The 26,946-nt window shown below is 43.0% G+C and overlaps 2 protein-coding genes across 2 annotated transcripts in view; one reads left to right on the forward strand and one right to left on the reverse strand.

Moving 5' to 3' along the window:
- Nucleotides 1-8,703, forward strand: part of itga4 (integrin alpha 4) — a 29,121-nt gene extending 20,418 nt beyond the window's left edge. Inside the window, exons 18-30 of the mRNA XM_070838169.1 lie at nt 12-164; nt 1,205-1,281; nt 1,758-1,899; nt 2,086-2,187; nt 2,713-2,789; nt 2,883-2,972; nt 3,716-3,803; nt 3,912-4,019; nt 4,577-4,702; nt 5,355-5,480; nt 5,995-6,093; nt 6,182-6,298; nt 6,488-8,703. Of these exons, the coding sequence (XP_070694270.1) occupies nt 12-164; nt 1,205-1,281; nt 1,758-1,899; nt 2,086-2,187; nt 2,713-2,789; nt 2,883-2,972; nt 3,716-3,803; nt 3,912-4,019; nt 4,577-4,702; nt 5,355-5,480; nt 5,995-6,093; nt 6,182-6,298; nt 6,488-6,598 (1,416 nt within the window). The 3' untranslated portion in view covers nt 6,599-8,703. The remainder of the gene's footprint in view (nt 1-11; nt 165-1,204; nt 1,282-1,757; nt 1,900-2,085; nt 2,188-2,712; nt 2,790-2,882; nt 2,973-3,715; nt 3,804-3,911; nt 4,020-4,576; nt 4,703-5,354; nt 5,481-5,994; nt 6,094-6,181; nt 6,299-6,487) is intronic.
- An 892-nt stretch (nt 8,704-9,595) lies between these two features.
- The window catches only part of cerkl (CERK like autophagy regulator), a 30,064-nt gene continuing 12,713 nt past the window's right edge, over nt 9,596-26,946 (reverse strand). Inside the window, exons 4-14 of the mRNA XM_070838530.1 lie at nt 22,494-22,625; nt 20,912-20,975; nt 17,955-18,085; nt 17,749-17,823; nt 15,552-15,729; nt 15,106-15,162; nt 14,845-14,876; nt 14,651-14,759; nt 13,418-13,514; nt 10,821-11,050; nt 9,596-9,674 (exon numbers count right to left, since the gene is read on the reverse strand). Of these exons, the coding sequence (XP_070694631.1) occupies nt 9,596-9,674; nt 10,821-11,050; nt 13,418-13,514; nt 14,651-14,759; nt 14,845-14,876; nt 15,106-15,162; nt 15,552-15,729; nt 17,749-17,823; nt 17,955-18,085; nt 20,912-20,975; nt 22,494-22,625 (1,184 nt within the window). The remainder of the gene's footprint in view (nt 9,675-10,820; nt 11,051-13,417; nt 13,515-14,650; nt 14,760-14,844; nt 14,877-15,105; nt 15,163-15,551; nt 15,730-17,748; nt 17,824-17,954; nt 18,086-20,911; nt 20,976-22,493; nt 22,626-26,946) is intronic.

Genomic DNA, 26,946 nt, shown 5'->3' on the forward strand with positions numbered 1-26,946 from the left:
TCCTCCTACAGAAAGACGTGAGGGACATTTTTACTCCGGTCCAGTTCGAGGTTTCCTACAGTCACAGAGAAACGAGCTCCCACAAAGCTCCTTCCAAAACCTTCCCTCCACTAAAACCCATTCTGCAGCAGAGCGCAGGACACCAGAACACAATCATCAATCAGGTACCGACCGGCGCCGACACCGACACCACCACACACACCACCACTACCGTGTGCGCTGCGCTGTGGTTCTCTTATTAGAGCAACGAGCTAAATTAAAGCGAGACACGTCAGGCAAGAGCCTTATTTTGCCTCCGTAACAAGTCTTCTTACAGAGTAGTGGAAAGAAAACCTCCAAAATACACACTAAGGTGTTTATTTTACTACACTTTGCCTATTTACTGTAGATTTATCTGTAGATTTTTCCTAAATTCACATCTTAAACGGCAGTTTTTTCTCAAACTCTGAGCCAGAAATCTCCACTTCAGTAACACTTACAGACACCAAACTTTCCAGTTTTATTCCTGTCCATATCCTGAAGGTCGTTACAGAGCGATTTGTTCATATATCATTCAGAGCCTGATTTATATAACATTTTATTCCTAAATATTCTTAATTCCCAATATTTCCTTTGTAAAAACTCTGGCTCACAAAGTGAAACTATACTTCTGAACCTGGCTTTATTCAGTGTTCATATTTCTGTTCAGGAAATGTATGCAAATTAGCGCATGTTTAATTAGGTAATTCTTCGTTTGCATATTTAAACATACAATTTCAGAAAGCTTGTAGCTGGATAGGTTCCATGGTGATAAGATCACTGTCAGGTTTGTCTGTCCATCTCCAAACTGATCTGGTGTCAGGGGAAGGAAACAGCTAATCTCATGTAAACTCCACCACACACGCTGATAATGACTTCCTGCTAATCCAGATGTGTTTACAGCTGCAACACATCATCTGCAGCACATTAACCAACATCAGTCAGCTCGCCCTGTGTCGACGCCGTGTCCCCCTGACTCATAAAAACAGAGCAGGAGGAGTTAACACATAGGAATTTACAGCTGGAGTTATACATCAGAGCATTATTCGTCATCTGCAAGGCCCGGGTCAGGGGTCAGAGGTCACATGAGTCGCCTGCGACGTCTCTAAAGAGGAAAATTATGAGTGTTCAATTCGTTTTTATAACTCACGTCATCCATGAACTCCCCGCCTCTTTGTTCTGTCAGACTCGGTTCGCTCGTTCCTGTTTGCTGGTGAACTGTTCGACCAACATGCAGCTATCAGCTCAACTAGTGCTGCCACAGTAAGAACACACACACACACACACACACACACACACACACACACACACACTTTTCTTTCAACTTCAACAGTTTAAACAATGAAGTCACACTCAAATTGTGCTTTAATTACAAGATAATCTACGACCAGCCATTGACCTCTTTTAAAAAAAACACACATACAACGTTTTTTACGTCACAGCTAACACATGATGCTAATCAGCTGCTGGCTTATTCTGGAGGATCAATTTAGAACAACTTCTGCCAGCAGTAGTGCTCTGGAGGGCTGGGCGATAGGTTAACAACACAATATCAGTATTTTGAGAAGTGGATTGTCCAGCAGTGCTGTTAGCGATGTGCCTTTGTTCCTGTGATGCAAGTGGTTTGCAAGAGTTTTGGATAAATGTTTTTATTAAGTGTTCAAATCTGTCGCTCTAGTGTTCATGTATGTAACATGAATGAAACATGAATGAATGTTTATCTTGTTGTTTGTCATCAGCCAGCAGCAGTACTTTGCTCTTGGCTCTGGACAGACCATCACGTTAAAAACCTCGCTGCTGAACTCTGGAGACGACGCCTTCCTGCCGCGACTGAAGCTGCGTTTCCCCAGCAACATCCAGTACATCAAAGTACTGCAGAATGTGAGTTTACGTCGCGCCGATCGGGTCGTTTGGGTGCTAAACCTTCATTTCAATCCTGGTTGATTTGGCGACACTTGTGGTCTCTGATCACAAGTGTGGGTTGGAAAAAATCATTGGGATTATAACATAAAATAACTCATTAATCAAAGTAACCACAACAGCCTGCCTCTGTGTGTCCGTCTGCAGCAGGACAACCTGGTCAGTTGTGACGTCACACAGGAAGTCAACAGCACAACGGCGGGCGTTGACTGCAGCGTCACCAGCCTCCTCCTCTCAGCCCAGGCCCAGGTAACCCTCAGCCAGTCACACAAAGTGTTTACTAGCATCATGCTAGCTGCTCTGTGGGGCTGCAGACTAGTGATGAATAGGATAAAAAATGGCACCAATCACCAAAGCGGTCGACCGACAGCCTGAAATTACCATCCCTGGAGCTAACGTGGCTAACAAAGACAGCTAATCTTACATAGATCTGCCTGTAGTCCAGAGGTCAAAGGTCAGATCCAGCGTGTTTCTGCTCTCCAGCTTTTGTCCTGTCAGCAGATGTTTCCTGTATTTCCTTCGCCTCAGTTGTTTCTCAGAACAAATATTGTGAAAGAAACTGTTGAAATATCAAAGTTCCTCTCGAGCAGCCGTGGAATTAAGGTGGAACTTCCTTCAGCATGTAAAAGATTTTAGTTCCATGTGAACACAAGTCGACTTTACAAAAGTGGGAAAAAAGATTAAAGTCTAGAGACTGATCATCCTTCATTTGTTAAAACAAACGTATAAACGTAAGACTGAAAATGATTTGATGTGTTTTCTGTTCTGATTTAGTTGAATATCAGCTTCTTATTGGACGTTAATCACAACAGCACACCTGGTGACATCATCATTCAGGCCAGGGCCAGCAGGTAAGGACACACCCACCCGTCAAAGCCTTCACATAAAGTAAAAACAGTCAGATAAATTGTTCAAGTGACGTATTAAATCTGTTTTCTCCTCAGTGATAACTATGAGAGGGAGGAGTATCTCCATGACAACTCCATCAGTCTCCCTCTTCTTCTCAAATATGGAGTCAACGTCAACATTCACGGGTGAGTCTGCGCACATCACCATCACCGTCTGTCTGGATTAATATTAATAATATTCTTTATATGTATGCAATGCACTTGACTGGAGACAGTAAAAGCAAGCTTAATAAATAATTTTTAAATAAATGAGCAATTAATTAGTTTTTATGTTTTAAGCATGTTTATTTTACTTTAATTTCAGTTATTAACTACAAAAAATATTCTATTTTTCATTCTCGTTCCTAATGGGCGTCATCTCAATCAATAAACTCAGACTAATTCAACACAAGCTCAATACATGAATGCTAAAAACCAATAAAACAATGGGATTCACGAGTGAGAACACACAAGGGAAGCTGTTTGTTATGTCTGTCACTCCACTCTTTTAAGAAAGAAAGTATTAAATTACATCAAGGCGTAGTACGGTAGCCTCATTGGACAAACTTATATATTACCACAGTATTAGCCAACAGATGGCGACAACGCAGCAGAAAAGTAGTATATATATATATTTTATTATTATTTTATTATGGAAAACAGGAATGAATCAACGAAAATGTTGAATTTAAATAAATGCAGTTTTTTTCTAAGTTAAAAGTTTGTTTTCTAGAGGATGATGTTAAGATTAAGATTTGTGTTTGCTTTTCTATTTTTGAGTTATTGTATTGTGAGTAAGTAAATAAATGGTAAATAAATAAATAGTGAATAAGTAATTATCAGCCTCCAACTGATCTCTCTGTCTCTCTCTCTGTCTGTCTGTCTTGCAGTTTTGTGACTCCCACCTCATTTGTGTTTGGGGATGAGGACTCGACTCCAGTTGACTGCTACACCGAAAGATTCAACTACACCTACAAGGTAAACGCCGGCCTGCAGCACAATCACATGTGAAGTCAATGGAAAAGATTCATCCTGATCTGAAGTGGCTGCACGTTTTCTAATGTGGCCTCTTCTGTCCGCCTGCAGGTGCTGAACTCTGGTCCCAGCAGGTCCGTGGATACTGTGGTTGACGTCGCTCTGCCGAAGATCCTCACACCTTACCGACACAGACTGCTGCAGGTGGTCGACTGGCAGGTACGTCCAGTCCGAGCAGCGGCAGCAGTGGGAGTAGTAACAGTAGCAGAAGTAGCTCCGTCAGTGTAAAAACTATTTGTGGTGTCTGCGTGGTTCCTCGCAGGTTTCTAAAGACTGAGGGTGCTCCCATCAGGACTTCTGGGTCCGATCACTGATCACTGGAAGCAGTATTGGCTGATAACCAGTCAGATCTATTTGAAGCCATCTATTTACTTCTATTTCAGCCGCAGCTCTAAGTTGCCTGTCAGTCAAACCGGAGCTGCTTTGCTCTTCTGAAAGACCACAGATCAAACTATTCAGAACAAATATTGGCCAATAATTGATCGTAGCATTCTTATTAAAGATACATTTCAGTCGCTGGTGTTGGACTCCAGGTTGAATCAGGTCTCTCTGGCTCCAGTAACTGACAAAGACTTGGGTGATGGTAGCGGTGGTGGCTGAAGCAGCAGTAGGAGCTCAGCAGTGCTTGTTTTGACGATGTTGTTCAGGAGATGTCACGGCTAATTAAAAGCGGCGTGTTTATAATATTGATAATTTTAGATTTTCTCTCTCTGCAGTCGTCGCACGGCGTGTGTTCAATCAGTGACACAACAGTTTCAGTCATCGAGGACTGTGATCCCCCTCAAGCCTCCTTCATCAAACAGCTCATCTTCTTCTTCTCCTCCACGTCCACCCGCAGACTGGTACACACACACACACACACACACACACACACACACACACACACAGAGCCCTACACATTCATTATGCAATGCCTGCCCAACGTGTTCACCTGCAGTTTAATTACAAGAACAAATGCTGTGAAACTGCTGCACTTATTAAAAAGCCAAAGGAGACTTTCCTTTAGGAGAGAAGTCCCTGATCCACTGATGTAAGAAACCTTTAATCAAAGAGCTTTAAATTCTGTCAAACGACTAAGAAAGTTAACAAAGTCCTAGACTTTGGTGATAGATTAATAGATAGATGTCATGCAGCTTAAATAGGGAAAACACCAACACACACAACAGCACATCAGCGGTGACGTGATAGTCTGCCGTCACTGTGATGGAGTAAATGTTGATTAAGGGACTAAACAGGGCAGGAAAGGTGAAAGAAACAGTGCTAGAATAATGATTACTGTAAATAATATGAAATAAAACGTGAACATAAATACAAATGCAGATTATTTATAGAGTCTCACAGCCAGTGACCAGATGTAATGTTTGCCATGTTGGGGAGGCAAATAATTAGAAAATTTGGCAAATCACTTACACATCAACAGTCACTCCACCATCCTGACGGCACGCTGACCTACAGTGTATGAACTTCACGATGTTTCTCTGCGTGTGTGTGTAGTTTTGCGGCCGTGGCGATGAGGTGTGTGAACGGCTGGTGTGTCGTCTCGGTAACCTGGAGATGGGGGTGGAAGCCGTGATCCAGCTGGAGATCAGACTGAACCCTGCTGTGCTACTGCAAGCTCCGGTAAAACACACACACACACACACACACACACACACACCTTAACCATCACAACTAAATGCATAAACTAACCCTTATCCTAACCATAAGTTAAACCTTAACCTTGACGTTATGACGACTGGCCAAAATGTCCTCATTTACTCTGCCGTTAAAATGGTCCTCACTATGTAGCACGTACAGGAACTTACACACACTCGCATAGATTCTTGTCCTCCTATGATTGTGAGGACACTTATTGTGGTATTGCATTTCCGAGCTCTTAACCTTAACCCTCACAACTTAACTTAATTCTAATCTTAACCTTAAAACCAAGTCCTGACCTTCAAACAGCCTTTAGGAGTTGTGAGGAACCCCAAAAAAACAAAATTTGTTCTCATAATCATACAAAGACACACACACACACACACACACACACACACTCTCACACAGATATACACACTGAAAAGTGCTCAGGTGGCCCCACGTTTAGAGAAACAGGTAAAAACACCTGATGTCTGCCTGCTTATCTGTGTCTCAGGGTCGTCATGGTATCATGAGGCTGGAGAGCACGGCGATGATCTCAAATCCCAGAGACGGTCCTCACACCGTCGTCGTGCACCAACAACCCGTAGCGCAGGTAAAACGCCTCAACGCCCGTCACAACCGAGAACCGACGACAACAAACACCGTGGAGTCAAATTAAATCATGTGATCTCATCTTGTAGGTGGTGGAAGCTGTTTTTACCCAGAAACCTTCAACACCGGTGAAGATCTTCATCATCGTGGTCAGTTTAGTTTTGGGTCTGTTGATCCTGGCTGCTCTCATCTGGTGTCTGTGGAAAGTAGGTGTCCTTTTCTTTTATTATTATTATTATTCAACAAAGCCATGTAATAACACAATGTAATGGTGCTGAAAAACCACAGTATGTCATAAAATAATGGCTGCAGTAGCAACACACAACACAGCTTCATTTTTTAAATTTTTTTTTACTTTATGTCTGAGTTAACTCGTCTACCTGTGTGTCTCCCAGGCTGGTTTCTTTAAGCGGGACTTCCAGAAGAAGAAGGAGGAGCAGGAGGAGTTCAAGAGAGACAGCTGGGATTATGTTCCTAAAAACGACAAAAGAGAAAGCACTTCCTAACCCCGACTGTCGAACCTCTGACCCGAGGATGGAGTTCATGAGACGTGTGTGCTGTGGGATGCCGGGGAAGGATGGATGGATGGACGGAGTGCTATGTATGAACATATGGCAGCCCGATTCGTCCCACATAGCAGAACGTTACGCTGTGTCGGACGGTTTGAAGGTTTGACTCCTGACGAGTCGACGCAGACCCGTCGGATGATAAAACGTCTCATCTGAACGCCTCCTGAATCTGACCGTGACTTTTAAACTGTTTTCCTGATGCGCCTTCACAAATTGAGAAAGTTCAAAGACTTGGAGAAAGACTGCAGCGATGGAGGATTCATAAAAAAGGGAAGTGAGCCAGTTGGAGGAGCTTGAGCCTTCCTTGAGCGTCCATTTTGACTCTTTAGGAGGAAACGAACCAAAGGAAGTGACTGAAGTGTCTGAAGACCTTCGATCTCAGGGGACGGAAACCTGACCTCTGATTGGCTCATAACTCTCTGGGAAAACTCCTGTTTAGCTTTTTACAGTTTTACGTACCTGCTGACCAACACTTTATGCACTGGTGAGACACACACACACACACACACACAGCAGACTCACTGGATTGTGTGTTTCACCACTTTACGCCTGTAGCACACAACACATACTGTCCAGATAGAAGTAGTAGTCAGGTGATGGCTGCTGGGATGTGCTGGTACTCAAGACATGCGTAACAGAAGGGGTGCTACTGTCTTTCCTCATAGGATCCACCTGTGGTTCTTCACCGTCGGCCCCCATTTAAACCAGAACTGGACGCTGTGTTGGAGACGAGGCTCCACCACACTAGTGTCCAATTAGCCGTCCGCTAAGACGAATGGGGATAAAATGACTCAATCATGCGGCTCTTCCAGATTTTCCAGATGTTATCGGACCAAATCGATCAAAGTAATTTCACAGGGGTAAAAAAAAATGTATCCACCGTTTTACAGGAATCTCTTTCGCAACAAAAGACTTCAGGCAGAAAGTGTTTTTGGGCACTTTTTTTACGTGACGGATGCCGTTTCACTTCATGGTTTCCATCAAAACCCAGATGGCAGCACTTGGTGTGTTGCTATTTAAAAGGCGGTTTCAGCAGGGTCATGTGGAAAATACTGCGCCATCGACTTTAGACCAGGTTTTTGTTCGTCAGAGGCACATTCGCTTTCTGCTGAGCCAACAATGTGTCTGACCGCACCTCATTTTGGCATCAGCACATGGACACACATGACCACAAGTACTTACACAATGCGGCAGCTGTGGTGGTGTGAAAATACTAACCGCATCAGACGACACCTGCGCTGTGCGTCGCTTCCTGCAGGGTGTAGGACATCCATAGGAAACATAATATTCTGGGACCGAATTTTGCGAAGATGTACGGATGAGTTTTGCTGCGTCATGTTCTGGTGACCGGGGCTTAACCCTGTTAGTCCACTGTGAGGAAACGGTTCACAGGAATGTACCCGAAAAACAAAACTTAGAATTTACTGCCGGGAAGCACGCGGGCAAGACTGGAGAAAACATGGCCGTCTGTAGTTGTCACAAAGAAAACTTCTCTTCCAAGGAACAAACATCATGTGACATCAAGTAGAGACTGAAGGGTTTTTGTTGTTTAGACATCAGTGAGAGATTTTTTTTATCCTAACAATCATGAGAAGTTCACATGAATGTTCTACAATAATAATGGTAATAATAAAGCTAATTTATAGAATGCTTGTCAAGACAACGTACATGACAAATGAAAAGAGCTAAAAACCTGACAGTTTCAGGTGAACCCAGGTGTAGTTTCTTTGTAAAAGTCTTTAGCCAACCGCTCCCAGATTTGACCTAAACTATCAGTGTTAGAGGGCAGTAAATTATGCAACTTGTTGGTTAACACGCACGGGTAACAGTAACAGGGTTGAATGATGGACGACTACTTGAAAACCAGCATTTAAAAAAAAAAAAAGAAAGAAAAGTTAAAAAAAGATATTTAAAATATCCGAAAGCATTGTTTTAACTGTCTGGATTTTGTGAATTTAGACATTTAAAACAGCTCCTACCCTCCCTTCTGTTTGTTTTTAGTAGAAATGCACATCAGACAGAGATGGTTTTTTTTTTATATTTTAATAAATTAGTTTTTATGTTTATGTTGTTCTGCACTGGAGAGTCTCACTGCTTTTATCAACACGTTTCCATTAAAATTAAAAATGTTTCTATTTAAACAACAACTTGTTTGGTCTTTCTCATCATCACAGCTGTTACTCTGCTAATCTGCATCATGTCAGTAAAAAAAGCTTAAAAGAGCTTCTAAATAAAAACAGCCACATGAGGTAAAAATATAAAACTTTTACAGTCTTTGGCTCATCCAGTCTGGTTCTGCTGGACTATCACCAACATAAAAACACTATTAATCTATAATCAATGCACTCAGGACTCCACTAACTTTACTGAGTTTGTTCTGCTTTTCCTCACAGTGTCAGATTCAGTTTATCATCTGTAGCTCACATCTATAGTTCAAACTAACTAAACTAACTGCAGAACCAGAGACTGGACAAGATGAAACAAAATGAAAATTGCAATAAAAAAAATAGGCAACACAAATTAGATTAATGTCATCTCATCTGAGAGGAGTTGGTAATCAAAATATAGTAAAATGTAAACATTCATTTGAATATAAAACATTCATCGTTGAAAGATTTGAAAGATTTTTGTATCATAAAGCAGAGGTAGCAAAGGTGGATTACCGTTCTAGGTTATTAAAGCTGCAGTAATCAATAACAAAATAATCAATTAATGCAGATTTAACGTACTAAGTCCTTAACAGGAAGCTGCAAAGCTTTGTCGCTACTTTTGTGTGTTTTTGCTACTTCGAATGAAACTTTTAAATTAGTTCACGTCGCCATGGAGACAGTCGTGACCCAGAGAGGGTCATCCACTGTGGAGTCACTGCGGTTACCGCGGCGACCGGACTTGGCCCCAACACGGACAGACGCACGGCGGCGCCCTCCGCTGGGCTCAGATGCAGCTGCAGGAGACGGCCGACTCGGCCTCGTCCACCTCCTCCCCGTACAGAGTGATGAGCTGCGGGTGGACCCTGAACGCACCACACACACACACACACACACACACACACACACACACACACACACACACACACACACACACACACACACACAGTCAGATGTTATGGACCGTGGTGGTCTGATGTTCAATATAATGAGATAAAAATATAAAATACTGTCACTTCCCTCAGGTGGCATCTGTCCATGCAGATAGTTTTGTTTTTATTTTTCCACATTTTTAAGAAATCTTCGAGAGATTTCAGGTATTTATAAGACAGTTTCAATTACAGCATTATTGATGAGTATGGACGGCAGGGAGATATTCATCGGGGTTATGGGTTCTTCATAATAAAACAATTTGTTCTGTCAGCATTCAGTCCAAGTTTGAGATGCCGTAGAGACGACTGACAAACAAAGGCCTAAAAAACTGTGTCATCTGCATAAAAATGAATATTTTTTATTTCATTTTTATTTCAGGAACCAGGACAGAACCCTGTGGTGCCCCCTTATTTATAAAGAGAGGTTGTTTGGACAAAAACATCCAAAATCCTCACGCTCTCCGCTCACTGGCTCCGGATGACATCACTGTGACGTCATCAGGGTTACCTTCCCACAGAGGACATGAACCCGATTCACACAACCTCTACGTGATTGTTTCTAACAGGCTGAGTTGAGTTGTGCTGACCGTGATGCGCGAACTGATCGCTGGGTGTGAAGTTGGCGGATTGTCTCTTTAATAATGAAGCAGATGGAGAAAATCTGTTAAAACCAAAACTGTCCACATGGACTCTGACACCACCAGAAGGTCTATTTCAATTTATTTCATAACCTGGGAGAAGAGTCGGGAAAGGAGACCTTCAATATGATGTACAGTGATTATATAATATACGTATATCTGTTAATTACCCAGCGTATTGATTACTTTTGAATATAATCACTTCTTTTATTGCTAGAATCTGTTTGATGACGTCACCTTGAACCTTGAACGTCACTATTTTCTAATATTTTATTGATCAAACGAAATCAAGAAACTTTGTTGGCTGATTAATCAGTAATTAAATTATTTGCAGCCCTGTTTCACTCAGATCAATAACACATTATTAATAATATTTATGATTATTATTATATATATATATATATATATATATATGTTGATGTGTTTTTCACTGATGTCACACCTGATGAGCACTTCGTTGGAGATCTCCACCAGCTCTCCGTCGATGTTCCAGGGGAAGGTGGCTCCCTCTGACTGGAAGATGGCCGACGTTTTGGACTCTCCCTCGCTCTCCTCCTCCTCCTCTTCCTCCTCCACCGCCTCCTCGTCCTCCTCCCTCGACCAGCCAGTCAGCGACCGGGGGCGGATCCTCACCGCTGACACGTCGTGCGTCTCCACGAAGGAGAAGTTGAACTGCGGGACAATTAAGACGGACAATCAGACAGTTAGACTGAGAAACAAGAGAGGAGAGAGTGTGTGTGTGTGTGTGTGTGTGTGTGTGTGTGTGTGTGTGTGTGTCCATGTGGGTCAAAGGTCAGTCAGGGAGGACAGAAAAGATCATTAAGATCCCCTTTTAAGCAGTCTGTTAATCTGTAAGACTCGGTTTCTTCCTGTTCCTGTCCTCTGCCGTCTCTACTGTAAAAGCACGAGGCTCCAACAGGGGGCAGCAAAGACCAGCAGACAGACAGACAGACAGACAGACAGACAGACTGTCTCTCTGTCCAGTCTGTCTGCTTTCTTTCCTCCTCAGGTTTGTTTCTTTTCTCTTAGAATAAATCTGATCCTGGAGGGCAGATTCATTCATAACAGCAGTCTACAGTATGTTGAGTGTAACTAACTACATTCATGTACTTGTACTTTAATTGAGTATTTTCTATTTTAATGGCACTTTCCCACTTCTGCTTCACCATATTTTAGAGGGAGATTTTGCACTTTATCCTCTACAAACTAAGATTTAGTACTCAAAACGTAAGAAAGACTTTAAAAATGTGATGCATTGCATGTCTTGGTTAATTTGGGCTTAAATGAGTAATCACTCATTAATTAATTATCCAAAAAGTACTCAGAAACATTTGTGCATGCAAACATGCAAAAACACCTGAAACATTTAATGTTTTCAGCTTCTCAAATATGATTTGCCGTTTTTCCTTTTCTTAAATTACTTTATCAAACTGAATCATTTGAAGTTTGGACTCTTGGTGAAGAAAATCATTACTTACAGTATTTAGGATACACACTCACAAAGGTTATTTCTCTACTAGTACTTCTACTTCTAATACTTTAAATACATTTTCCTGTTAATATCTGCCTACTTTACTTTGTAAAAGAGTATTTCAGTACTTTACAAGTAAAGGATTTAAATAAAATATTCCCTTGTCCGACATCTGGTTTACTTTATGTTTTTTACAGGACCGACTCAGACCGGGGTTGTCATGGTTACGTGTCGGCTGCTCCACCAGGACGCCGCCGCGGCCCGTCGTGTTGGACGCTGGGCCGCCCTCCTCCTGCATGAGGATGTAGGCTAACAGGATGTAGGTCAGTCTGTAAACAACCTTTTTACTCTGCAGGACAGCGAACGCCACACTGATAGTATATTTAGTAAGTGGGTTAGTGTGCGGTCTCAGTGGCCAGGCCAAGCCGGGCCATGCTGAACCAGGCTAATCTGCTCACTAACTAGTTGTTTGTTGTTGTTTTTTTAACTTGGCCTCAGAATGACAAGGTCAAGTCTGATAGAAACAATCAAAACACGTCAGGGACGGTTTAGGTTAAGTCCTCTTTACTGTTATATCAGCTGTAGCTAATTTAAGTTAATTCAGTAATGCTAAAATTAGAAGTTTGCTTGCTGGTTAATGTGCAGCAGGTGTGTTTTTAGCGTGTTTTTGTAGTTTAACAGGAGTGACGCTGTAGTATCCTACTGTTTAAGCCACCTGGGGGCAGCAGAAACAAGCTGTGAAGAGAACATTAAACATTTTATCACCCTTTGAGTTGATGATTTGGAGCAATGGGCCTTTTTCACAGAGGACGTTTTGCTTTGTCACAAGTGTAGATCATCAGATGAATGATGGCTGAGTTCCATTTAGCTGCTTTAGTTTCAGGGTGCTGGCCTTGTGCACGCTAGCTCAGCTTACTGGGACAGAGCCATCGTTAATGTTATTAACAAGACCTGTGCTTCTCTAGCTAGGACGAGTCAAACTGTGTGCTGTGAAAAGGCCAATATTAGCATCCATCTGGAGTCCCTGTATGACCGCATGACGATTTTAACTCCAAAATTCACTCTCTTTTAGCTCTGTTTTTGGCCTCTACCAACTCTTAGTGGAAGCGGGGGGAGCTGCTCCAGACAAACCATCACAGCCTCATTCACAATAGCATCTATGAAACATGAGGATAGTTAACATTGTTACGGCAGCATCTTATATAATCTTCAATAAATAAACCAGCCATTTAATTTTATAACTCACAGCTTCGCTTTAAAATAATTGAGACCATAAATCAATGTTAAATATTTTATAAATGAGACCAAATAAATACACTTAGGCGGAGTTAACATTTCTGTTTTTTCCTCTCTCATCTGTAGAAATATGCAAATTTTAAAGACTTTATAAGTTATTAAAAAAAATAAGCACATTTAGCCACATTTAACAGGCAATAAGTTACAAAGCAGAGATGCCACAGAGCTTCCTCATGTGGCTGAAAAGTGCAACGCAGAATTAAATCTGAAATAAAACTAATAACTAATTCGTCGAGTTCCTTTTGCCTCCTGTTGGTCCTGAGAGGACTCACCTGTCCACTGGAGCTGCTGTACCTCTTCAGGTGTTTGATGAACTCTGACCTGGTGGTGTTTCCTACAGCGATCAACGCTGCGCTGCCATTGGCCAACCTGCCACAAACAGGAAGTAGAGGAGCGTGTTCAGTTCAAGGTCACGACCACAGGCTGCGGAAAAGAAGCGCTTCAGGGTCGACTCCAAAGAGAAGCCAGAGTGAACTGAAGTCTATGAGAAAATGATTTATTACCTCAGGAAACATTTTCCATTTGCCCGGCCGGTTAAATGACTTTTAGGTCGATTAATTGACTCAGATTTCGTTGTTTTGGTCACTTTGCTGTGATTTTCGTGCTTCTTACATGAGCAAAAAGTCTACGTGTCTTATTTTGTCTGGTTTAAATGTGTTTTTTGTGCGTATTTACTACTTTGTTGTGCTGCAGCTACAGACAGCGGGTTAAAATGTTAGTGCCAGCGTCCAGTTGACGTCACTGATGTGGTCGTGCACTATACGATTGAAAGTCTGCACGGGGACTTTTATTTTGAAAGCTGTTTTTTTTAAACTGACTCACCTTTAAAGATCTAGCTGACGTATTTCGAATTTATGTGATAAATAAACTGCGCTTCCTGAGAAATGACAGTAAAGCAGCGAATGCTTTAGGGTGCGACTACCGTGACACTAACCAGTCAGAGGCCGTCTTTGGCGAGTGAACGTCACCTCTCAGAGGCCGGGCCGGGCCGGGCCATGCTGAGCCGGGCTAATCTGCTCTCTAACTCTCTAACAAGGTCAAGACTGATAACTGAAACAATTCAAACACAACCCATGTTAGGGAAGGTCTAGGCTACATTTAGGAAAATATTCAGCTTCATGACACTAAATAATCTCCAAACAAACTTTATTTTAATCCCTCCTGACTGTTTTTGTTAACAAAAACAAAATGAACTATATTATATAACATCAGATGACGCTAATTAAAGTTAATTCATTAATGCTGGCCACCTGGGAGCAGCAGAAAGAAGCTGCGAGGAAAATATCAACACCTTTTAAGTTGCTAATTTAAACATGGAGCGACATTAGCATCCACGTTTGTGTTCCCTTCATCTCATCTAATAATCAAATCTTCCCCAAATCTTCTTTGTCGAACGAACGTCACTTCTGGCTCCAAAAAAAGATGGCGACATTGACGAAACCAAACTCAGGGTCCACTTGTTATCCACAGTCTGAGGTCACAACATGGCTGACATCAACGCGTACCTGGTGTTGGGAGCCAGTCCTTGAGGCGCGTGTGGACTCAGGCAGGGGATGGACATGATGCTGATGCTCAGATACAGCCCCTGATTGGTCGTCCAGGACTCCTCGCCCTCTGCACCGACCAAAAAAAACATGTAAATGAAACACGTCGGTGGAAATCTGAACCAGCTTTGATCTAAAGAGTAGCCTAGTCTCACCTGACTCTGGGTCCTGGTCCTGGTCCTGGTCTCTGAGAAAAAGGAGCTCAAATTTAGTCTTAAATGTGACCGACAGCTGTGTTTATTGTGAAAGAATCAAAAAACACTGACATTCATAAACACATACATGATATTTCTCTAGTGCTTTCAAATCAATGATAAAATCAGTTGTTAGGACAACTTTTTAAATCACTTATGACAGAATTTAAACACTTAATCAACACGAGCCTGAGTCAATGTGTGTGTGTGTATGTTTCTCACAATAAATCCTTGTTCGACTTCTTCGCTGGTAGGAAAGACAGCTGACAGTCCTCCGGTCTGAGGGACGAGGAAACAGGAAACCAGACTGAGACGTGGACGAATACCAACCTGCTGGTGCTAGAGGAATTCATCCTCTATTCCCTGGGACTTTATCTCAATACGACGCCATCGTGGCTAAATTTTGAATTATGAACATTTCTGTGACAGATTTGAATCTGAATTCAAGTCAACGTTATTTAAAAAGCCCAAAACACTATTTTGTTTCAAAGGGCTTTGAGATCTGAACACATGCCCTCCCATCCTTAGACTGTCATGAATAAATGAACGAATAAATGAATAAATACATAAATATACTAATAAATAAATATACATATAAATAAATAAATACAAATTCAACTCACTCTACATAACTTGAATTTGTGTGTGTGTGTGTGTGTGTGTGTTACCTCAGCCTGGCCAATGACTTCACCAGAGCGTACTCCCGTCGCCGTGACGACGGCATCCACCTCTTCTTCTCCGCCCGTGCTAAGCTCCGCCCGCCGAAGCCGAACATGGCGGTGAAACCGAAACGCACCAACTGGCCGAGAGACGAGAAGCTGCACATGTCCACCTGCTGCAGGTGACCTGGAGACAGACGGACGGATGGACATGGGGGGGTGGAGGATGGAGGGGGGTGGGGGGTATTCATAGGAATGAATATTTATAATACACACACACACACACACACACAGCCTGTAAGGAGGGCAAGTGGTCGTATGGTGAGAAACTTATTAATATTCATGAGGAGCAGCACTCCAAATATGGGCGATGAAAAGAGGTCAGGAGTGTGTGTGTGTGTGTGTGTGTGTACACTACAGTAGACTGACCGGTCTGTGGTTGTTAGTGCTCCAGTCTAGACCTAGATTGATTGATTGATTGACTCTTGGGTGGAATCCTCCTTTAAGTGACTAATGGTGGTAAACATGTGCAGGGCTACGTTCAGGTGCATGTTTGACTAACATTTCTATAAAATAGTTTAACGTGCCTCGAAACTTGAAGCTGCATGAAGATGGTTTAGAGTTTAAGACTGTTTAAGACTCTCTGATTTCCCACAACCTGTGAACGCACCACAAACCATAGAAGTAACTGGAAGAGAAAAATAACCAGATTTCACACACACACACACACACACACACACACACACACACACACACACACACACACACACACACACACACACACACACACACACACACACACACACACACACACACACACACACACACACACACACACACACACACACACACACACAGCGTGCCATCTGCCCACATACCTGTTGTAACCTACTGAACTGCTCTCTCCTCACCTGTCTGTCTGACTGACTGACTGCCTGTCTGTCTCTCTAGATAGAGTCTGATTTCCTCACCATATGGCGTGTTGTCAGTGTGTGTGTGTGTGTGTGTGTGTCTTTAATCCGGTCAGCCTCACAGTCAGTGTGTCAATGAGATCAAACCTGGAGTGCAACCAGTATTTATTCCGACCAGCAGGTAAAATCTTAGACACAGAAACATGGACACCATGTTCGTTCATGTGACCCTAGGTGGCGGCCATATTGGGGAGGTCAAGAGACGCGGACTTCACCACAAAATCAACTCCAACTCAATTAACTCTGGACCAGTTTTCATCAAATGTTGGTTTATAATAAACACGACAAACTGGACGTGATGCTGGTGACATCACCTGAGTGGAGGCGGAGCTAATCAGCTCCCCGCCAAAAAACATTAACCACGAGAATAACCACAGCTCCTATATGAGCCCGAGGTCTGACGTGGAGAATAACGGAGTAATAATGTGTTCACCTCCTTCACTGATTCATCAGGGCGCCATGGCAGACCGCTCAGGTATGTTCACCTGTCGTCACCTGGTGTCCGTGGGAACAGCTTCCTGCCTGGGAGCTTTAACTGTTTTCTGTTGTTCAGTAATTAGACTGATTTATGCCACTGAATACACCCATCTGTCACACACACACACACACACACACACATAATTAGTGCTAATGAACCACAACCCGTCATTCAAACACAGCGGCCTGTCCTGCTGCCAGCTGATTGGTCGACAGGTGTACCTGAGAGGAGGTGAAGGGGGCGGAGCTACAGTGAACCTGTGATTTAGAGTGAAACTGATCCTGCTGTCACACATCTGTGACTGTAGATCTACAATAGATAGAACCCACTCAGGACAACATAAGCATAGATCTACAACAGGTAGAACCCACTCAGGACAACATAAGCATAGATCTACAATAGGTAGAACCCACTCAGGACAATGTGACTATAGATCTAGAATAGGTAGAACCCACTCAGGACAATGCGACTGTAGATCTAGAATAGAGAGAACCCACCCAGGACACCACAAACATAGGTCTACAACAGGTAGAACCCACCCAGGATATGGCTCTAGATCTACAAGAGGTAAAACGCATATAGAGCTAGAATAGGTAGATGCCACGCAGGAGGAACAATATGACTATAGATCTAGAATAGCTAAATCCTAGCCAGGACGATGTGACAATAGATTTAGACCAGGTAGAACCCACCACAGCTAATGTGCCCATAGACCTGCAGCATTGCACCTTATAGATCTACGACAGGTAGAACTTACCCAGGATGATGTGCAGGGCTGCAGTGACTGGATCTCTGACTCCATGAACAGAACAGGAAATCACGTCTGTAGAACCTGTAAAGACAAACGGACGGACAGTCAGATGGTTGATAAAAGTTTGGGAGTTAATGTGGATGTGTATGTGTTTCTGTAAAGTGTTGGTCTATAATGTGTGGATCTACGAGGGTACGCGTCCTCTCTCTCACCAGCAGGAATGATTCCAAGCGGCAGCACTGGTTTTACTGGTTTCTCTGGAGAATCAGCGTCCAGCTGAGCTCTGAGGACCATAGCGTGACACAGCTCGGCCACCGAGCCGTCGCCACCAACACACACCACCCTGACACACAGGTGGAGACAGAACGGCGTGAGGACAGCCAGGTAGAGAGATCTGTGTCAAAATAAAACTACCCTCTGGGCTTTTATTGTGAAGTTGAAGACAGTTTATTTCACTTGCCTTTACTTCGGATCCAGTGACAACGAACACATAGAAAAGTGCTTTATATAATGTTATAATAACATGTTTGTGTTTCTCAAAGTATTGACAGTGGTGCCAATAAAGTGCAACGATAAACAGCCCTAATGATAAATAACTCCAACTTCACAATAAAAGTCCAGTAGATTATTTTACTTTGGGAAAGACACAAACAAAAGACACAAAGTTGATAACAAACTCAACTAAACTCAAATAATCGATGAAGCACAAAGCTTCAGTTTCAGGTTTGAGGTGAGACATTACGGGATTTTATTTGTATTTGTTTGTTGACTCATTTAAAGTCGTTTAAAGATTTTATTCCTAGAAAGTTTGACATATTGTTACATTCATGCTGATAAAGCAATTTGGATTTAATTGATAAAATGTCCTCTTGAACGTTGTTTCTAATATTTCCACAAAATGAAAGAAGTATTTTGAAGCTTTATCCAATGAGATGTAGGCAAATTAGCGCATATTTAAACTTAACATTTCATAAAAGTTGTAATACAAAAAAAATAATTGTCTTAATGTAAATAATCTACTGGAGATGCTTCATGGTGATATCTATTAGTTTATTTGTGTCTCCTCTGGAAACTACATTTAACCATGAATATTTTGATGAGTATGAGTATTTATGAACTGAATCATGTTTCTGTCTGGAAATCTGACCAACCTCCAGTTCTATACGTTAACAGTTGGATGAATACATTAAATATTAGATTTAACACTTTTCCTAAATACTCACAAAAAGAGAAAGTTTAGTTGATGATGTGGAGAAAAAAAACTTTTAAATCACTTTCACTCTGTTTTATATCTGATGTTTGGCTGGTTTTTATAGTTATTGTATTTATACCTCATCACTTCATATTCTGTTTTTCTATCTATAAGCTCTATACATACAGTAGATATATCTTTATTTTATCTGAATAAATACATTCTTTTTTATACACATCTCTCTTTTCTATCATTATATTTCATTTTTGTATGAATATTGTTGTATTTTTGGTGTTACGGGCTCAGTTTTTTCTAGATTTGTGTAGCTTTTGGTTGTGTATTATTATTTTCAGCGGTCGTAGTGGTGTCAGTGGGAGTAAAACACATTAACACTGATCATAACTCGATTGTTTGATGTTTTCGTGGAGCGCACTGAAGAGCGAGAAGGCTCATCCTCAGAGTCTGTGTTTATAGTAAATTTGAGGCAAACAGACTCCGCCCCTCCCCCCTCCCTCCTGAGTACGGGATTACCTGAGCCTCCGGTCGCCACGGTGACAGCCAGCCTAATTGGCAAATGTAGGTTTCAACCAAATCCTCACCAAAGCAGCCTCTCACACACACACACACACACACACGCTGAGCAGCTAACTAGCAACGCTGAGCTAATCTTCTCTAACCACATTAAGCTTCATGAGGGCTGAGCACAAAAGCTGCTTACACACACACACACACACACACACACACACACACACACACACACACCCATAAATAGTGATGAGAGTCTGATCAGTGTTTTTGTACTTGTAGTTGTGGTTATTGTTGTTTTGTAATAATTTCTTTTCAGTATCACTAAATGTTATTTTCACTTTTATCAGCTTAGTAAGAAGTAAGAAGTCACCTGTGTGTGTGTGTGTGTGTGTGTGTGTGTGTGTGTAATCAGTCTGGGTCAGTGTGTTTTTAGTGCCAGCCTCTGACAGTAAACTGATGTGTAACTGTCTGGTTCAGTTCAGTCCGTCATGGAAAGACGAGGTCACGGTCTTAATTATGTCGTGTTAACTTGTATGTAAAGTTTACCCTCCGCTGTTTTATCACCGCTTAGCGCCCATATTTAAAACAAATAGAAGGAAGTTTGGTTTTATTCCAGAAGATATTAGACTTGTGAACAACCGCAGCACGAGGTCTGCCACCTCAAACTGACCCTTGAGCGACAAACAAAACATTTTGACCTTTACCTTTAAACCCTGAGCCTTTATTTATAGCCTCAGATGTATTTTAGAAGTATTAGACTTTATTTTCCACTGTAAACTCAGAGGAGCTTAACAGTTTCATACAACTTGGGTCTTATTTTCACATTTTGTTTGGGGGGGGGGGGCGACAGCCTCCTCGTCTCTTGTTAAAGTGTAACATACAGTTTGACAACACAAATAATTATTTTATCCTGTTTGAATCCCTCCATGAATCACACACACAATGTTTTTCAATTTTAAAGATAATTTTCCAAGTCAAGAAATTTTGTCGTAAAGCTGTTGAAGTATGTTGAAGACGAAGAAGAATTCCTAATTAGTCTTTCGACTGCACACCTACAAGTTGCTCTCTCTCTCTCCCCGTCTCCCTCTCTCCTCCTGTCTCTCTTTCACTCTCTCTCTCCACCTGTCTCCCTCTCTCACACACATATTGCAGCTCTAGCAGCACTGGCTAGCTTGACGCCACTAATGTGAGTTTTGAAGAGGAGGGACTTGGATGCTCTTTACCTTCCGGCATGTTTGTCCAAGTACCAAACAGGTTTATGCTGGGACAACGTTTTAATAGAACTTGGACTTACATGAAATAATGACGTCGTCATTTTATAAATAATGTTTCACAATTTTCCTGAGAAAAGGGTGAAATATTCCCAGCTAAGAAATCAAATTAGTATAAAGGGGGAGGAAGAGGGAGGGAGGTGAGACAGAAAGACAGAAGGGATGAGAGACAACTCACCCGTCAAATTCATCCAGCTTGCATTCCTTCATCACTGAGAGAGCGTGACCCTTCCTCTCCGTCACTGGAGAGAGGGAGACAAGAGGAGAGAGAGACAGGAGGAGAGAGAGAGAGACAGGAGAAAGAGAGGGAGACAAGAGGAGAGAGAGACGGGAGAAGAGAGAGAGAGAGAGAGAGAGAGGAGGAGAGAGAGAGGAAGAGGAGGAGAGAGAGAGAGACAGGAGAAAGAGAGAGAGACGGGAGGAGAGAGAGAGAGACAAGAGGAGAGAGAGACGGGAGGAGAGAGAGAGACAGGAGAAAGAGAGAGAGACAAGAGGAGAGAGAGACAGGAGGAGAGAGAGAGACAGGAGAAAGAGAGGGAGACAGGAGGAGGAGAGAGAGACAGGAGGAGAGAGAGAGAGAGAAAGAGAGGGAGACAGGAGGAGGAGAGAGAGACAGGAGGAGAGAGAGAGAAAGGGGAAAGAGAGGGAGACAGGAGAAAGAGAGGGAGACAGGAGGAGAGAGAGAGAGACAGGAGAAAGAGGGGGAGACAGGAGGAGAGAGAGAGGGGGACAGGAGAAAGAGAGAGGGAGACAGGAGAGAGAGGGAGACAGGAGAAAGAGAGGGAGACAGGAGAGAGAGAGGGAGACAGAGAGGGAGACAGAGAGGGAGACAGGAGAGAGAGAGACAGGAGAAAGAGAGGGAGACAGGAGGAGAGAGAGGGAGACAGGAGAGAGAGAGGGAGACAGGAGAGAGTGAGACAGGAGAAAGAGAGGGAGACAGGAGAAAGAGAGAGTTGTTGATTTCATTCCTTCCTCTTTGTTTGTGTTTTGGCAACACATTTGTGTTAAATGTCTAATAAAGCCCATTGAATATAACTGAACTGACAACAGGAGAGACAGGAGGAGAGAGAGAGACAGGAGGAGGAGAGAGAGACAGGAGGGGAGAGGGAGAGACAGGAGGAGGAGAGAGGGGAAAAGAGGGAAACAGATGGAGAGACATTGAGATCGACGGAGATCGAGTGTTCATGCGGGTGTGTGGTCACTTGTACATAAGTGTGTGTTCGATAGCTGCCAAAAAAAAGTGGGACAACGGATATCACACCATCTGCTGAGAGGAGAGGAGAAGATATGAGGAGGAGGAGGAGGAGGAGGAGGGAAAAACCAGGAGAGGAAGGAAAAACAGGAGAGGATACATGGAGGAGGAAAGAGGGACTGACGAGAACGAGAAAAGAGGAGAAACAGCGAGGAGACAAGGAGACAAGGAGAGGAGGAGGAGGAGGAGGAGGAGGAAGAGGAGGAGGAGGAGGAGCAGGTTGTCTCACTTTGTCACAACAGATGGGCTAAGCTCCGCCCCCTGTATCAGGTTACCTAGCGACCAGAGACTGCCATTAACTCTGACCTTTGGACCTCCCACACACACACACACACACACACACACACACACTTTCTCCTGCCTATGCATAATAATATAATAATATAATTTTTATTATAAATATAATTGTATTACAACAGATGTGAGGTGTGACATCATATCAACATATAATCAGCACTATTTGTCGTAAGGACGATCAATAGATCAATAAAACAGTGGATGGACTGACCGGTGATGTCAGTGCGGACGTCGGCCATCTTGAAGAGCGGAGCCACAAAATCTCTGTAGATGTGGACGGCCTCCTTCTTGTGGCTGCTGGGGTTGATGAACACCTTCAGATACCTGGGACGACTGGTGAAGCCTGCACACACACACACACACACACACACACACACACACACACACACACACACACAGGATGGTCAGACTGAAATATCTCCACTATTAGATGTAGTTTGATGGAACGTTCATGCTCCCCAGAGGATGAATCCTAATGACACTGGACTTTTTCCCTCTAGCGCAGCTTACAGTCGTTAGTTTCAAGTCTTCTTCAACAGAACACAATGTTCATTTAGTAAATTAAGGTCCCATTTAGATGAAAATAGATGATAAAGACGATAACGTCACTTCTGGATCCCCAAAAAAAACCAAGATGGCGACGCCCATAAAGCCCAACTCGAGGCTTCAGAACGGCGGTCCACAAACCAGTGGGTTACATCACGGTGGCTACGTCCACTTCTTTAATACAGTCTGTGGTGTGTAGACTCTTAGGCTGTGTACTTTTGATTGTATAGACGATTAGTTTGATATTGAAGAAAACAAATACGATGACATTCAGGCAAGTTCTGGAAACTTCATACCACAAAACATGTCTCCATAGATACAGAAAGCTAGATGTGACATTATGTCATGACTCATAACGGTCCGCCATCTTACTTGGGTATTATTTACAATCACCATACAGTAGAGTAGATTTGAGTTTTAGTTTTTACATATGGGTCAATTAAAGCAACTGAATTAGGTAACTTCACTGTTAGTTAACTTTATCAAGTAATGGACCAGCGGAGTTCTGCGTCAAAGGATCTTGGCTGCGAGTATCTTCTTATTCTCAAGGACTTGACTTGTAAGCCAGAGTGGATGTTCTTCTCAGGTTTGGGGTTTATTAAAATGCTGCAGTGGTCCGGGCTCACATCATGTTGGTGATCATGAGTCAGGTTGGGGCTGAAGTTTTTTTGGGGACACCGAAAGAGAAGGTTGGAGCTTCTGGTAAATGGGGAGGAGTGAAGACAGGAGGTGCACTGTGTGTGTGTGTGTGTGTGTGTGTGGGGGGGGGGGGGGGGGGGGTTCATTAACAGGGCGAGGTCACAGCCTTTTGAGAGCAGATTATAGTAATGAGCTGGATACTGGAGCTGGTTTGTGTGTGTGTGTATTGATCTGTGCTCGTCTATGGGGATTTATAATACGGTCTCTAAATCTGCCTAATGATGAGCTGTACAGGGGGTCAGTGTGTGTGTGTGTGTGTGTGTGTGTGTGGTCGATACCATGTAAACACACACACACAGTCTCATAGGAGATGATCTCATTCAATTTATTGATGTTTTTTCTAAAAAGAAAGGTAGACAAACAGGTAGATGTGAGGAGATAAAGTATCTATCAGATCATTTACCAGCCTCGGACAGACGCAGGTTGCCATGGCGCTGCTAAAACGCTACCATGGTGAACAATCCCAGCGCCGCCGGAGAGGAGTGTTGAGTTTCTGGCAGAGGACGGGAGACTGAGCTGCTGAACATTGTTGACAAAAACAGATTATATTTTAGCACAGACGCCATCTGAGGTCGGAGGACTGTAGTAATCAATTAAAAGGATTTAAACGTCCATTTTAATCAGATTCCCTGGAATGATACAGACTACAGATGTTTTCCAGACATGAGACTTAAAGGGAAATCCTCGTTTTTTTTTAGAACTGAGATTGTTATTATTACTATTATTATTATTATTATTATTATTATTATGCATCGTTCTCTGGTTCTCCAGTGAGAGAATTCACTGCTTTTTTCTATTTTATGTTGCCGTGAATAGAAAATCTTCAGCAGAATTATTTTTCTCTCGTAAGAAACCTTTGGGTTGCCGGGTTGCGTTAAAGGAGGGTTTGACGTCCTGTATATTAATCGTGTGGGTCAGAGTGAGGTATGAATGCACAATAAAGTTTCCTGACAAACTAATAAAGCCTTCAACCTGAATATGAAAGAGAGACAGAGAGGTAGACAGGTTTCTCTCATTATGTCACTATGGATACACTCGCTGACTTCTCGGGTACACCGGTTAATATGTAACACACACACACACACACACACACTCGGGACCATTAAGCAGTTTACAGAGTCCTCAGGCAGTAAAACCAATATTGTTGTGTTGTGTTTATCACTGCAGTCTTTGTTCTTTCTTTTGCATTTGAAGTTTTGTGAATAAAGTGAGAATATTTCCAGAAATTATTTATTTAACAAACCATTCTCTGGTTCCAGCTTCTCCTTTGTGAAGATTTGCCATTTTTATCTCTTTGGGGTTTTGACTGTCACCTTAGGTTTCAGGGATAACGTGATATTTTTTAACATTTTCTGGCATTTTTAGCGAGTTCTGCTCAACTGCACTGATTTTAGTTGACAGTGCCGTCAAGCTCACGGTATCACGGACACTGATCGCCTATTTAATGTTTCAGAAAACATTAATCAACGTCAGTAAGTCCAAGATGTACCTTCATAGGAAAGATACAACATTAATCTGTATCTACATGCAAAAATATTTGTTGAGTGATTCATCTTTTTTGAAGTATTGCAATATTGGCGAAGCCCATCGGTGTGAAAGATCAGTCTGATTGGTACATGAGGAGAAACGGAGGTGACGAAAGTGTCTCCCACAAACAAAAGACCAAGGGCTGATAATGCCAGTGCTAATCTGCAGCTACATATCTGACGTTTTCTCAACTGGAAGTAGCTGTATTACGAAACCAACCTTGATGAGTGACAGTGGTGTGAAAATGGTAAGCAAGTGCTGCTTTGTTTATGGTTTGTGTTTGTACTTTTTGAGGCAGGTACAGGTGACGTAAGGCGACAGTCTATGTAGCCTACATAGACCCCATGGCCCACACCTTGATGGCCACCCATTATCTGCAGGTTATTTTCTTCCCAATAGTCTAAAATAATGCTGTGCATTGTCAGTCGATTATATTCTATAATGAAGAGGAATACGACTTCCCTGGCCAGGTGCAAGAGACGAGGGGCAATGAGAGGGTTCCTGCAGGTGAACACAGTATTCAGGCTTATCTAAGTGCAAGCAGCTTCACGTCCAAGCTGGGTTAGCTTAGCTCTTAACCGCGCTCTCTTTCGTGTTTCTCCTCCTGCAGTGGTCGCACCACACATGGTGGCATTTGGTGCATCTGGTCCAACAAGGTGGTCGGAAAATGCAATACGCAGTGACGCTCCTCTGTGCTTCCTTTTCTACTGCCTATGAATGTGTCTCTATCATAGAAAATACATGCTTCTGCAATAAATCCCCCAAAAAACAAACAAACGAAGAACCAAAGCTTTGACGAGCTACGGCCTCAGCATCTGAATATGAAGCCTCTCTAGAACTGACAGAAATCTGTCATAGTGACGGAGACCTTTAATCCCTGAGTAAGGAGCTTGTGTACGGTGCACTACGGCTGGCTTCAAAAGGATTTGGATTTGATGAATGTATTTCGATATTGGATTTGAATTTGATAAAATACTATCGAGCCCCATTCCTAATTGACCACGATGTGTTGATGCTGTCATTTTGGCCTCATGACACCTTTACAGTAGCACCGACCGACCCGCTGATATCACCTCGTCACTGTGAACTCAAACTAACAGCTCTGTACACAAGCAGAAAACTGACATCGGATTGACAAGACAATTGATCTGGGAGGAGTCGCAACAGCCCCTGGCGGCGCGGGCGAGCTCAGTCATGCCGTCCCCATGAGCTCCGTCGCCGCCACTGGCCTGTCAGTCTGTTGTGCTGTTAAACAACTGCAGTCAATCCATCCCGCCGTCTGACTGCGTGTATGGAAACAAACTCTATACAGCATCACTTCTCGCCTTTTGTCACTCTGACTGCCATTCACTCTCTGCACGGCGTTCTGCAGCTGCTTCGCACGGCAAACGGTACAGAATAACGCTCAGGGAACAGAAAGTGTCTGCTCTCTGCTCGCCATTGTGCGGCTGAATGTTCGGACCTGAAGGTTAAGAAGTGTCGGTGGAGTCTGCGGCGGCGGGACTGCCCGCTCCGCGACGCCACGATTCACACAACAATGCGCTTTTCACACTGACCTCTGGCTGGAAAATAGGCTTAATGTCCGCACAGCAGCAGAGCAACGCACTGTGTTTACCCTCCACACACACACACACACACAGACTTCTCCGTCGCAGTGTGTAAAGTCACAAAAGCCGTCACAGTTTGATGTGCAGTGTGACCACGCGAGCTGACACACGACCTTTGAGCCATTCATATATATGTGTGTGTGTGTGTGTGTGTGTGTGTGTGTGTGAGAGGCCAAAGAGAAACACTTGAAGAAGTTGTGACTTTGGTGCAGGGCCTCATGGGTAATCTGGTTTGATGGACAGACAGATGGACGGACAGACAGGTGACCAGCGATAACGTGTCAG

This window comes from Pempheris klunzingeri, chromosome 10, assembly GCF_042242105.1.
Source record: "Pempheris klunzingeri isolate RE-2024b chromosome 10, fPemKlu1.hap1, whole genome shotgun sequence".
NCBI lineage: Eukaryota > Metazoa > Chordata > Actinopteri > Acropomatiformes > Pempheridae > Pempheris > Pempheris klunzingeri.